The 13,983-nt window shown below is 50.9% G+C and overlaps 1 protein-coding gene across 16 annotated transcripts in view; it reads right to left on the bottom strand.

Moving 5' to 3' along the window:
- Positions 1–13,983, bottom strand: part of LOC134981011 (receptor-interacting serine/threonine-protein kinase 3-like) — a 246,712-nt gene that overhangs the window by 38,883 nt on the left and 193,846 nt on the right. For 2 of the 16 annotated variants that reach the window (XM_063948094.1, XM_063948095.1), the window contains exon 1: positions 1,747–2,232. The exons of the other annotated variants lie outside the window; for them this stretch is intronic. In XM_063948094.1, coding sequence (XP_063804164.1) covers positions 1,747–1,880 — 134 coding nt within the window. In that variant the 5' untranslated portion in view covers positions 1,881–2,232. Of the gene's footprint in view, positions 1–1,746; positions 2,233–13,983 lie in introns of those variants that run through there. 16 annotated transcript variants of the gene reach the window in all.

Genomic DNA, 13,983 nt, shown 5'->3' with positions numbered 1-13,983 from the left:
GTCAGGTAGGCAAGTATGCCTTAGCAGCATGTGAACAGCTCACAAACTGCGCTGTTTCAGAAATACTGCCACCCTTGGCCTGAAAGCCAATAATTATCCCTTTCTGCAACTCGGATAACTCGCCCCTTTTACCCACGACAACAAGTGATACATGTGCAGACGGCCTATCGCACGCCTTATATACTCATCAAGCCAGCGCACGACACGTGACGGACTTCATGGGCTATGCACTGCCGACCAGCGATGTGTGGTGAGGTGAGGCAGAGCCTTTCTTGTCATACTAATGTATACGTCAGAGTATCGTGTAATCGTGGCTTCGTCTGTGCCTGGGCGCGCCCATCGCAGTGCCAGGGCAGCGCGAGCATCTGCGACGTGCACACGCCCCATTCACTACAATGGGAGCCTCTCTGTGCACTCTCTTAGCGGGGCTTGGTGCCGGATCGCCTAGTCCTGCCGGGAGTGCGCGTTTGCGATGAAGCCGCACTAGATGAGCACGGCTCCATCTGTCTATAAAGTATATGAAAATTACAAAGAATATATTATAAATATCGTTTTGCATTATTATAATCCTTTTTATAGTCAAAACTCTAGAGTAAAAATTCTATGGCAGATCAGCTTATATTTTCTGCACATTTTCTCTGCTAACCCTTTACTGCATAGCTTGGATACTTAAATCATGTGGAAACATTTGTTTCTGCATGATTTAAGTGAACATTTTCTTGCTAAATAGACCTCTTGATTCCTTATTGAAAATCATGAAAGTGAAAGTAGACGTTCTCTACATGCACAGTTTCTCTTCCCCCCACCTCGCACAGTTTCTATTCCCCCCACCTCCTAACCTTATAGACTCAGCATATTGCTGCGTGTGTTATGTGCATTGCATCAGTAGGGAATTTCCCCTTCTGCTCTTGGAATTTCTGTGCCAGGAAAATCCTGTTCCAATTATTGCACAACTCATTGTGTCCCACCTCTGTTTACCCAGCTGTACAACTGTATAATACTATCTACACCGTAATAATGCTGAACATAATAATATCAAATGTACCCTATAAATTGTAGTTTTGTTCCCAACTGTAAAGAACAACAGAATACGCTGGTGCTATATAAGTATATGTTAATAAATAATAAAATAAATGTATTTTGTCCTGCAAATAGGTGGATTAGTACACAGATACAGAATGTTTCTGCATACAATATCAGACATTCAACAGTATAGGTGTGGGTAACCCGTGGCATGCTGGGAGATGTAGTTCCACAGCAGCTTGCATACTCCTGCTAGCATATAAGAAAACTAAATCACATTTGTTTGAAAAATCACAGACTAATAATGCTACAAAGATCACTTGAATAAGAAGCCGCAAGGAACAACAATGCAGGAGAATCAGCAGAAGTATAGATCAGTACTAGGCAAGATGATGCTGGGACATGCAGTTCATCAGCAGCTTACTTCTGTTAACCAATAGGCAGTCATTATTTGAGTTCAAATAAAGACAAAAAACACAACTTTAAAAAGCTACAGCTGTTATTAAATAAAATCTGACGAAAATAATGTATTTAGGGCTAGTTCAATTCCGAACACTGAGGTAAATTCAATTAAAAGTGAAGTGCAGCAATGGTGACAAGTTTTTCAAAACTTGTGATACCAGCAGGCATGATGTACTTTCCCTGAATGGCACAATTCATCCATCATGAAGAATTGAATTCACACCTATGTGATTAAAAACAATTTTCCATTAGATAACTTACCCATGAGCCCCTTGTATAATCTTCAGTGCAATTTCCATTTTCAGCATGTGGCTCCATCCTCTGTATACCAGCCCAAAGCCTCCACTTCCCACCAGCTCCAGGCTGTCCAGGTCTCCGGTTGGGAGAGGCAGCATGTTCTCAGCTGCACACAGTCACTGAGCCCCCCCGATTGCAGTCACACAGCACTGAACCCCAGAGTGCAGTCACACAGCACTGAACCCCCTGAATGCAGTCACACAGTACTGAGCCCCCCAAATGCTGTCACACAGTACTGAGCCCCCCAAATGCTGTCACACAGTACTGATCCCCCTCGAGTGTAGTCACCCAGCACTGATCCCCCTCAAGTGTAGTCACACAGCACTGATCCCCCTCAAGTGTAGTCTCACAGCACTGATCCCCCTCAAGTGTAGTCACACAGCACTGATCCCCCTCAAGTGTAGTCACACAGCACTGAGCCCTCTGAGTACAATACTGCACAGACAGCAGATATCAAGGCACTGACTGAGTTCCTGGAACTGGCTAGGAGGCGAGGCTTCTTAGAGCAAATAGAAACCTCATTATAATACTGTATTTTCCCAGTGACAGATAAGGATCTGAGCACTGCAGTTGTCACACTGTTATTTTCAAAGTGCAAGAATTACCCCAGCACACTGTATGTATTTAATGCTAGCCTGATAGTGACCCTGCTGTTTGTGAGGGTTTTGTCAACAATCTTTATTAAGGCTCAATATTATCTTAACCCAAATAAATGTAAATAATTGGAAACCTGGCATATATATGTACATATTGCTGTCTGACTGCGCAGTAACTTTCGACTTTTATTCTGTATATACAGTATAGAAGACTTTAAGGAGAACTAATGTTCAATTATAATTCTGCGTTTCCCTCTTCAATATATGGAAACATTTTCGGGCAAAATTAATAGCCTCTGACTTCTGAAGGTGCAGGAATTTTGTCTGACGGATTTTTTAACGCAGCAGTCATTTACAAAGCAAAAACAGGTTGGTTTTCCCGCACCTCCAGCACATGGGGGCTGTTATATATAGCCGTGTAAATATATTTTATGAGCTTCACTATAATCCATACTTGAATGGTTTCCTTAATACAATATGCCCAAGCTAAAATAAAATAAACAGCGCTTTGAAGTTTACTAGACGTCATAAGTCTCCAAGGTTACTATAAAAAGATAAACAGTAAAAAAGAGAGAAACACCTTTGCAACGTTATCATAAATCAAACTTGTAACAATGGGGCGGATGCATTAAGCCTGGAGAAGTGATAAAGAAGTGATAAGTGGAAGAAGATAACACACCAGCCAATCATAACGGGTTTGAAAAATGACAGGAGCTGAGACAATGTGAACGATACATTGGTCAAACCGGCTACCTTTATTCTGTACAATGTCTATGAATGCATTTAAGTTGCTGGTGCAGGATATTGGTAATCCAGGGGCAGATTTATTAAGCCTGGTGAAGTGATAAAGTGGAAGGTGATAAAGGACCATCCAATCAGATCCTAACTACCATGTCACAGGCTGGGTTTGAAAAATGACAGTTAGGAACTGATTGGCTGGTCCTTTATCACCTTCCAATTTATCACTTCACCAAGCTAAATAAATCTGCCCCGCAGTCTGTTATGTGAACACGTTTTTACATTTGAAAATGTGCAGTTGTGTCTATACTATACCTGCTTGCAAACATGCAGAGTTTATGACCTCTAACCACTTCCTAGCACTGATGAAATAAAACTCACTTAGGGTTTCATCAAATCTTTGGCAAGAGAGTCTCTAACTCGCATTCTAGGAAAATCTAGACAATACTTCTGGTGAATTTTCTGCAAAAAAGTTCTACGTTGCTACATTCATTTAAAACTGCACTACTATCATAGATTGGGGGTGATTCAGACCTGATGGCTGCTGTGCGTTTTCACACAGCGGGTGATCAGCAATTAACTGGGCATGCATATGCACCGCAATGCGCACGTGCGTCGGCAAACAACAACAGGCATTGCCAGTCGGAGACAGGTTGGTGTGAAAATTCTAATCGTACAGCCATTCGCATGCTGATTGACAGGAAGAAGGCCTTTTGCAGGTGTTCCGAAATGTTTTCAGGGAGGGTGTGTGACGTCAGCTCTGGCCCTGATCAGCCCCTTCTGATCGCAACATAGGAGTAAGTCCTGGGCTGCGCACAGACTGAACACACTGGTAAAAACCATTCACTGGTGAGTGTGGTGCGAACGGATTTGCAGCTGTCCGCTGACTGCAGCATGTTGCAGTCGGATCCGGTGGCGGTGGAACTACAGCACATGTATAGGCAGCTGCACAGGCGCCCATGTGCAGTCTCCTTCCGGCCAAGCGGGTCTCGCTAAAAGGAACTTGCTTGGCCACTATGTGTGGCCGTAGCCTTATTAAAACAATTAAAAAGTAACACAACCCCCTCTGTATATCTCTCCTGGGATGAGATGGACTAAAATGTTGGCAAGTTTCCATAAACTATAAAACATTTGGAGGTTTGCTGCAATCCCCATATACAGGGGCAGATTGGGATGAAAAGATGGAAGATGGAACTGTCCTTGGGCCCTCCCTCCCACCCACCCTTATGTTGTATAAACAGTACATGCACACTTTAACAAACCCATAATTTCAGCCACAGGGTCTGCCACACGACTGTGGCTGAAATGACTGGTTGGTTTGGGCCCCCACCAAAAAAGAAGCAATCAATCTCTCCTTGCACAAACTGGCTCTACAGAGGCAAGATGTCCACCTCCTCCTCATCGTCCGATTCATCACCCCTTTCACTGTGTACATCCCCCTCCTCACAGATTATTAATTCGTCCCCACTGGAATCCACCATCTCAGGTCCCTGTGTACTTTCTGGAGGCAATTGCTGGTGAATGTCTCCACGGAGGAATTGATTATAATTAATTTTGATGAACATCATCTTCTCCACATTTTCTGGAAGTAACCTTGTACGCCGATCGCTGACAAGGTGACCGGCTGCACTAAACACTCTTTCGGAGTACACACTGGGGGGGGGGGGGGGGGGGGGGGCAACTTAGGTAAAATAAAGCCAGTTTGTGCAAGGGCCTCCAAATTGCCTCTTTTTCCTGCCAGTATACGTACGGACTGTCTGACGTGCCTACTTGGATGCTGTCACTCATATAATCCTCCACCATTCTTTCAATGGTCACAGAATCATATGCAGTGACAGTAGACGACATGTAAGTAATCGTTGGCAGGTTCTTCAGTCCGGACCAGATGTCAGCACTCGCTCCAGACTGCCCTGCATCACCGCCAGCGGGTGGGCTCGGAATTCTTAGCCTTTTCCTCGCAGCCCCAGTTGCGGGAGAATGTGAAGGAGGAGCTGTTGACGGGTCATGTTCCGCTTGACTTGACAAGTGTCTCACCAGCAGGTCTTTGAACATGTGCAGACTTGTGTCTGCCAGAAAGAGAGATACAGCGTAGGCTTTAAACCTAGGATCGAGCACGGTGGCCAAAATGTAGTGCTCTGATTTCAACAGATTGACCACCCGTGAATCCTGGTTAAGCGAATTAAGGGCTCCATCCACAAGTCCCACATGCCTAGCGGAATTGCTCCATTTTAGCTCCTCCTTCAATCTTTCCAGCTGCTTCTGCAAAGGCCTGATGAAGGGAATGACCTGACTCAGGCTCGCAGTGTCTGAACTGACTTCACGTGTGGCAAGTTCAAAGGGTTGCAGAACCTTGCACAATGTTGAAATCATTCTCCACTGCGCTTGAGTCAGGTGCATTCCCCCTCCTTTGCCTATATCGTAGGCAGATGTATAGGCTTGAATGGCCTTTTGCTGCTCCTCCATCCTCTGAAGCATATAGAGGGTCGAATTCCACCTCGTTACCACCTCTTACTTCAGATGATGGCGGGGCAGGTTCAGGAGTGTTTGCTGGTGCTCCAGTCTTTGGCACGCGGTGGCTGAATGCCGAAAGTGGCCCGCAATTCTTCGGGCCACCGACAGCATCTCTTGCACGCCCCTGTCGTTTTTTAAATAATTCTGCACCACCAAATGCAATGTATGTGCAAAACACAGGATGTGCTGGAATTTGCCCACATGTAATGCACACACAATATTGGTGGCATTGACCTATGTCACAAATCCCCAGGAGAGTCCATTTGGGGTAAGCCATTCTGCGATGATGTTCCTCAGTATCCGTAAGAGGTTGTCAGCTGTGTGCCTCTTATGGAAAGCGGTGATACAAATCGTAGCCTGCCTAGGAACGAGTTGGCGTTTGCGAGATGCTGCTAATGGTGCTGCCGCTGCTGTTCTTGCTGCGGGAGGCAATACATCTACCCAGTGGGCTGTCACAGTCAAATAGTCCTGAGTCTGCCCTGCTCCACTTGTCCACATGTCCGTGGTTAAGTGGACATTGGGTACAACTGCATTTTTTAGGACACTGGTGACTCTTTTTCTGAGGTCTGTGTACATTCTCGGTATCGCCTGCCTAGAGAAATGGAACCTAGATGGTATTTGGTACCAGGGACACACTACCTCAAGAAATTCTCTAATTCCCTGTGAATTAACGGTGGATATCGGACACACGTTTAACACCAACACAGCTGCCAAGGCCTGAGTAATCCGCTTTGCAGCAGGATGACTGCTGTGATATTTCATCTTCATCGCAAGGGACTGTTGGACAGTCAATTGCTTACTGGAAGTAGTACAAGTGGTCTTCAGACTTCCCCTCTGGGATGACAATCGACTCCCAGCAACAACAACAGCAGCGCCAGCAGCAGTAGGCGTTACACTCAAGGATCCATCGGAGGAATCCCAGTTAGGAGAGGACTCGTCAGACTTGCCAGTGACATGGCCTGCAGGACTATTGGCGTTCCTGTCTAAGGAGGAAATTGACACAGAGGGAGTTGGTGGTGTGGTTTTCAGGAGCTTGGGTACAAGAGGAAGAAATTTAGTTGTCAGTGGACTGCTTCCACTGTCACCCAAAGTTTTTGAACTTGTCAATGACTTCTGATGAATGCGCTCCAGGTGACGTATAAATGAGGATGTTCCTAGGTGGTTAACATCCTTGCCCCTACTTATTACAGCTTGACAAAGGCAACACACGGCTTGACACCTGTTGTCCGCATTTGAGTTAAAATAATTCCACACCGAAGAGGTGATTTTTTTTGTAATTTGACCAGGCATGTCAATGGCCATATTCATCCCACGGACAACAGGTGTCTCCCCAGGTGCCTGACTTAAACAAACCACCTCACCATCAGAATCCTCCTTGTCAATTTCCTCCTCAGCACCAGCAACACCCATATCCTTATCCTGGTGTACTTCAACAGTGACAACTTCAATTTGACTATCAGGAACTGGACTGTGGGTGCTCCTTCCAGCATTTGCAGGGGGCGTGCAAATGGTGGAAGGAGCCACCTCTTCCCGTCCAGTGTTGGGAAGGTCAGGCATCGCAACCGACACAATTGGACTCTCCTTGGGGATTTATGATTTAGAAGAACGCACAGTTCTTTGCTGTTCTTTTGCCAGCTTAAGTCTTTTCATTTTTCTAGCGGGAGGATGAGTGCTTCCATCCTCATGTGAAGCTGAACCACTAGCCATGAACATAGGCCAGGCCACTCCGTGTCGTAAATGGCACATTGGCAAGTTTACGCTTCCCATCAGACGCTTTTAATTTAGATTTTTGGGTCATTTTATTGAACTTTTGTTTTTTGGATTTTACATGCTCTCTACTATGACATTGGGCATCGGCCTTGGCAGACGACGTTGATGGCATTTCATCGTCTCGGCCATGACTAGTGGCAGCAGCTTCAGCACGAGGTGGAAGTGGACCTTGATCTTTCCCTATTTTACCCTTCACATTTTTGTTCTCCATTTTTTAATGTGTGGAATTATATGCCAGTAATATATCAATAGCAATGGCCTACTGTACTGTACTTTATGTATACTACTGGTCACCAAAATGCTGCACTGTCCTACTATATACTGCTCAAAATAATGCAGCACAGAGATAGTATACTTGACACAGAGCTGCAAGATACAGCAATGGCCTACTGTACTGTACTACTAAATAATTATATACTGGTGGTCCCCACAATGCAGCACACTGAGCACAGATATTTGTAGCACACTGAGCACAGATATTTGCAGCACACTGAGCACAGATACGGAACTTTTCAGGGAGAGAACGTAGCCACGTCCTCTCCGTTCAATCTCCAATGCACGAGTGAAAATGGCGGCGACGCACGGCTCTTTATATAGAATACGAATTTCGCGAGAATCCGACAGCGGGATGATAACGTTCGGGCGCGTTCAGGTTAACCGAGCAAGGCGGGAAGATCCGAGGCTGCCTCGGAACCGTGTAAAATAGGTGAAGTTCGGGGGGGTTCGGATCTCGGAGAACCAAACCCGCTCATCTCTATATAAAATGAAATACAAAAAGAACTAGGGGGTTCAGTTTGGCTCTCATTCAGAGTTGCTGTCACTCCTGCTCACATGGAAGCAGCAGCGATAGCTGTAATATGGTAATGTAGCAGGGGGTATCACGCCTCCTGCTGTATTACTGATCCGAACTGCGTCCTGGGAAACAGTATTGAATCATCTCCGACACCATCGCCAGCTACGATTTATTGAGTCACACAAGCTGGCTGCTGCATCTGCTAAAAAGAGGCCAGGATATCTCCGACCTCTGACAGAGAGCCTAGCCTCTCTTCCCTTCACTGCATTGCCAGCAACATGCCTCCGTTTGGAGAACGAATTGACAGAATAGGAGAGGAGTGGGTTAAACCTCAGCTAGTCTGGGGCAGGACGGTAAGGCATTATGGGAGTATTATTGTTAGCCAATAGGAATGAATGTTGGGGGTAGGTGGAATGGGTTCTTAAGCCTGAGAAAGGGGCTGGGTCAGCCTCTTCTGCTTTTGTCGTGGTAAGGGTGAGTGCTCTTCCCCCCCTTTTTTGTCTCTTGCTGTGCTGCTGGTAGTAGTAGTTCTCCACCTTTGTATTGGAGTGCTGCTGCTGTGCCTTTGTGCTGCGTACTGCCCCCTCTGTCCCCATTGCCTGGGTTTATATTGTGGCCTGCCATGCCCCGTCCCCGCCGCTCCTCTGCCCCCCCTGCCCGCTACCTTGATTCGGCTCCTGCACGGGAGCCGGCGTCCGTTGCCACTGGCCGGAGCGCGCTGCTCTCGGCCGGAATGGGGCCTGCTGGCGCTGCCCGTTCTCGGGCGCGCGCAGCGGCGCGCCCGTCCGCTTCTTCGCCGCCTAGGCCACGGCCGCCGGGGGATCCCTCCGATGCGGCGGCGGCTGGCAAAGGGGCAGGGCGGCGGCCGGCGGCGGTCTGAGGCGGGCAGCCGGCGGGAGGTGCCCGCTGGAGGGCCCGCTTGTGTGGATTCCCCGCCGGCTGCTGCGGCGCGGGGACGCGCGTCCACGCGTTCCCGGCGCCCTCCACCGCTGAGAGTCACCGGAGGCTCCCCGGAATATGAGGGGATGGCCTCCGTGGCTGTGAGGCCCTCGGACGGCGACTCGTACACGGGCCGTCCCGAAGGGCAGGCGCTTCCCTTATCGCGGGCGCGCGTGCACGCCCGTGGGGCTGCTGGACTCCCCAGGCGTTCTCCCCGCTCTGGCGGGGGAGGATCCCGGGGGCCTGTGGTAGTGTCGACACGGGGCCAGAGGGGGGGGGTGGTGATGTTTGGAGGCGGAGGTCAGCGGGTTCTCCTGGTGGGCGGGACCAGTGGGGGCCGGGGCGGCACTTTGGCTCGCGGTGCACCGCAAGAGGGAACGGGGGTTCTTAGGGCGGCAAGTGCCGGCCCCCGGCGGGGCCAGCCTGGGCGGCGCGCCGGCGCGGTTGGGCCCATTCCTGCTTCGGACCCGGGGGCCGGCGGGACCTCTGGAGCTACGGCTGCGGCTCCGGGTCCCTCTGCCGTTTCGACGGCACTGTCGGCCATGACGGCGGCATTCGCGCCGCTTTTGTCGACTTTGTCCCCGGGTGGCGTTTCTTTGGTTCCCGCTTCAGTCGACGCGGCCGTTCTCCCGGGTGTTTCTGACCCCGCCATGGCGCAGTTCCTGCAGGCGTGTCGCAGTCTGGGCGCCGCCGCTGCGTTGCTGGGTAGCGCTACCCCTTCACCCGCAGGGGCGTCTGCTTTCATTCCCGCCAGGGGGGCTCCGGCTCCAGGGGCGGTTGTCCCTTCTTTTTCAGGTGCGGATCCGGATAGCGATAAGGAGGTGGAGCCGGTCGTAGCCGAGGTTTCGCCTTCCGGAAGCGGGCCCGCCGGTGAATGGGGTCCTCTTCTTCCTCGTATGGCAGTACGTCAAGTGGATCTTCTTCCTCCTCTTCGTCGTGCCAGTCTGCGGTTAGTAGCACCGCTAAGGCTAGGAAGAGGGCTATAAAGTACGCGCGGCGTGAGGCGCGGCACCGGGATAAGCGGTCTCGGAAGAGTAGTAGCAGTTCTCGCCGGGAAAGGAGGAGGCGTAATTTGCCGGTCGTGGTTCGCTGCGAGTACACGGCAGTCTTGCTGGGATTGCGGGAGAGTTGCAGGAGGAAGATTAGTCGGGGGGAATACGTCGACCTTTTTACGTTGACAGAGGACACCAAGAGGGAAGGTAAGGAAGCGCTCGCGAAGGGCGGTATTGGGGCGGAGGCCTTCCGCTCGCATGACAACTGGTTGGCGGGTTTCTGCGTCTTCGCGGCGTGCTACTTGGAGGATCGCCCTGATGAACACATGAACGTCATCAGGTATATACACCTCGTGCATGACATGCAGCGTCAGTCTAAGGACGATTCGTGGCTGCAGTACGACAAGCAGTTCCGTCAGAAGCACGATTGCCTACACGTCTTTGACTTTGGATGCAAAGACGTGGAGGTATGGCTTAGGGTCACGCGAGCGCAGGATGTGAAGATGGTGGCAAAGGGGGCGTCGGTGGCGCAGGCCGCAACGGCGAGTCAGTTTCGACCAGTGGTTGAGGGTCCGCCGCGCCGCCCTTGGACAGCGGCCCGTTCTCCGCAGCAGACGCCGGCGAAGGGGAAGTGTTTCGCGTTCAACAATGCCACGTGCCCCCTTGGGCAACGGTGTCGTTTTCGACACCTTTGCTTGCGTTGTAACGGATCCCACCCTGCTGCCAATTGTTTCCGCGGGGGGAGACCTGGTGCCAGGGCGGCCGCTGGCCCAACCGGAAAATCAACGGGTGGGCTTGCCGCTAGTTAGGGCGCCGACCCCGGTTCGTTTGGGGGCCATGCTAAAATGGTTGGGATGGTACCCTTACACAGACGACGCAAGATTTCTGCGGGAGGGTTTTGCGTCGGGTTTTTTTTTGCCTGTGGTGGGGGATGTTTTAGTTCGGGCCGTCAGGAACCTGCAGTCTGCCCGGGATTTCCCTGACGTGCTTCGAGGTAAAGTGGAACAGGAGGTTCGCCTAGGGAGAATGGCGGGCCCCTTTGCGCTGCCGCCTATCGAGGATTTGATTATCTCCCCGGTGGGGGTGGTGCCCAAAAAGGCTCCGGGTAAGTTTCGGCTCGTTCAGCATTTGTCTTATCCATCCGGGTCCTCTGTGAATGATGCCATTTCGCCGGAATATTGTTCGGTGGTGTATCAGTCCTTTGAGGATGCTCTGGGCTTGGTCCGGGAGTGTGGCCCTGGGGCCCTCATGGCTAAGCTGGATGTTGAATCGGCTTTTCGCTTGCTCCCTTTGCACCCGGAGTCGTTTCGATTCATGGGTCTCCGCGTCGGGGGGGAATACTTCATTGACAAGTGTCTGCCGATGGGGTGTTCCGTTTCGTGTGCCTTTTTCGAAAAGTTCAGTACCTTTTTGCATTGGTGTTTGGAGTTTTCTTGCGGAGGTACCGGGATTGCACATTACCTGGATGATTTTTTGTGCATTGGGCCTGCACATTCTCCTCGCTGTGGTTTCCTGCTGTTCTCGCTGCGCGCGTTGTTTAGGCATTTTGGCGTCCCGGTGGCCGAGGAGACGGAGGGGCCCCTCTCCTGCTTGTCCTTTTTAGGTACCGAGATCGATGCGGTCGCGGGGGGCGTGCCGGCTGACTCAGGATAAGGTCGTGCAGCTGCGGGAGTCCATTGCGCAGTGCTCAGGACGAAGTAAGGTTAGATTGCGGGAGGCGCAATCCCTCTTAGGTCGGTTGAACTTTGCCTGTCGGGTGATCCCCATGGGCAGGGTTTTTTGCCGGAAGTTGGAACGGTCCACGGCCGGGGTGTCCAGGCCGCACCATTTTGTCCGTTTCTCGGCAGAGATTAGGCGGGACCTTGCTATGTGGGTTTCGTTCCTGGCAGATTTCAATGGTGTGCGGATCTGGATGGCCCCGCTCGTTGACAGTTTCGATTTGCAGTTGTTTACAGATGCGGCGGGCTCATCGGGGATCGGTTGTTATCTCGACGGGGCTTGGTGCGCGGCCTCTTGGCCGGAGTCTTGGCCGAGGGAGGGGCTGACCGGCGACCTGTTGTTGCTGGAGCTCTTTCCCATCATGGTGGCCTTGGAGGTTTGGGGGGAGCGACTGCGCGATCGCAGTATTCTCTTCCGCTGCGATAACTTGGGGGTCGTGCACGCGGTTAACAACCAAATGGCTAAGGCCCTGCGAGTCCTCCGAGTGTTGTCACGGCTCGTGCTAACCTGTTTGCGCTGCAATATTCTGTTTCAGGCGCAACACGTCCCCGGGGTAGATAATGGGATCGCCGACGCATTGTCCAGGGGGCAGTGGGATAGGTTCCGTTTGTTGGCCTGGGAGGCTGATTCGGTAGGTTTGCCCTGCCCTTCTTATGTTTGGCAGGTCATCATGGCGGATTGGAAGGGCTAGCAGAGCTGTCTTTGGCTCCGTCCACTCTCGCTGGATACCGCCGGGCCTGGAAGGAGTGGGAAGACTTTTCCCGTGACCAAGGGCCTAGAGGTAAGAGGGGACAGAGCTTGTTTCTAGACTTCGTTTGGCAACTCTTCGTAACGGGAGATCGAGGGCCGTGGTTTCTCGGTACCTTGCCGGGATATCCTTTTATTCTAAATTGAAGGGTATGCCGGATTTTACGAAGGGTTTCCTACTGGCAAGGGCGCTTAGAGTTTAGGCGCGTTCGGCTCCGGTGCCTCCCGATGGCCGACGCCCTATTGATGCGTCCCTGCTTTCTTCCCTCTTAGGGGCGGTGGCGAGGGTGGCGGACTCCCGTTTTTGAAACGTTCCTGTTTCAGTTGGCCTTTTCCATGGCGTTCCATGGTGCATTCAGGGTTTCTGAGCTGGTTGCGGCTTCTAAGAAAACCGAGGCCTTTATGCGGCGCGCGGAGGTTATTGCGGGTGGGGGGGTCCGTGCTGTGCAGGCTGCGCCGCTCCAAAACTGATCAGATGGGTAGAGGGCATTGGCTCACTTTGACAGCTTCGGGTGGTGGGGACTGTTGTCCGGTGGCATTGGCTGGTCGGTATGCAGAGGTCAGGCCCTCGTCTGAAGGCTCCTGCATTACGACGGGTCGCCTTTGACGAAGTACCAATTTACATGGATGATGCGGCGCTGCCTGTCCAGTTTGGGCCTCTCGCCTACGGACTTTGGGTCCCATTCCTTCAGAATCGGGGCCGCCACTTCCGCAGCATCTGCAGGGCGCGCTGTGGACGAAATTAAGGCTTTGGGCCGCTGGAAGTCGGCGGCTTATAAGCGTTACATTCGGCCAGTTGTTGCGTAAGCGAGTTGGTTCTACTAACATGTTGTTTGTGTTACTGCATTGTGTGTTTCAGTTCAGTGTGTTCGTACTGTATTGTTTGTCTCCCCTGTCCTCCCTATTCGGATGGCTAGCTACTCGCCACTGCTGGCAGTGGGGGTCTGGAGTGCTTCGCGATTTTTTGCCTGAACTGACGAACTGATTTGGCTTAATTTATTCAATTCGGCTAATTGGCATCTAATTACAAGTTCCTCAGCAGGTTTTTACGTTTCACCTCCAGCCGAGTTATTCTGTGTTCCCCCCAAACCCCCCCCCCCTCCCCAGCTCTAACCTCCCCCCCCCCCCTTTTTTTTTTGTTATTTTGTTTTTACCTTTTGTGTCTTTCTGTTGCTTCGATTGGCCTGAAGCTTGTTTAAGAGGAAAGTTATAGTCCTCTATTCAAATTTTTTCTTTTTTGCAGATCCTCGTTCTGATAGTTGGTTCCTGTTCTGGGCTGGGTTTGGTTTTACCTCACATATTCATGCAATAGGGTTACTATCACTGGCAAATCTGACCCATCCACGGAAACTCTTTCATAAAAGAAATGGTTATCTTACAGTGTTACAGCAAGTGA

Source organism: Pseudophryne corroboree, chromosome 12 (assembly GCF_028390025.1).
Source record: "Pseudophryne corroboree isolate aPseCor3 chromosome 12, aPseCor3.hap2, whole genome shotgun sequence".
In the NCBI taxonomy this organism is placed as follows: Eukaryota; Metazoa; Chordata; class Amphibia; order Anura; family Myobatrachidae; genus Pseudophryne; species Pseudophryne corroboree.
This window is presented reverse-complemented; position numbering and strand designations above follow the sequence as displayed.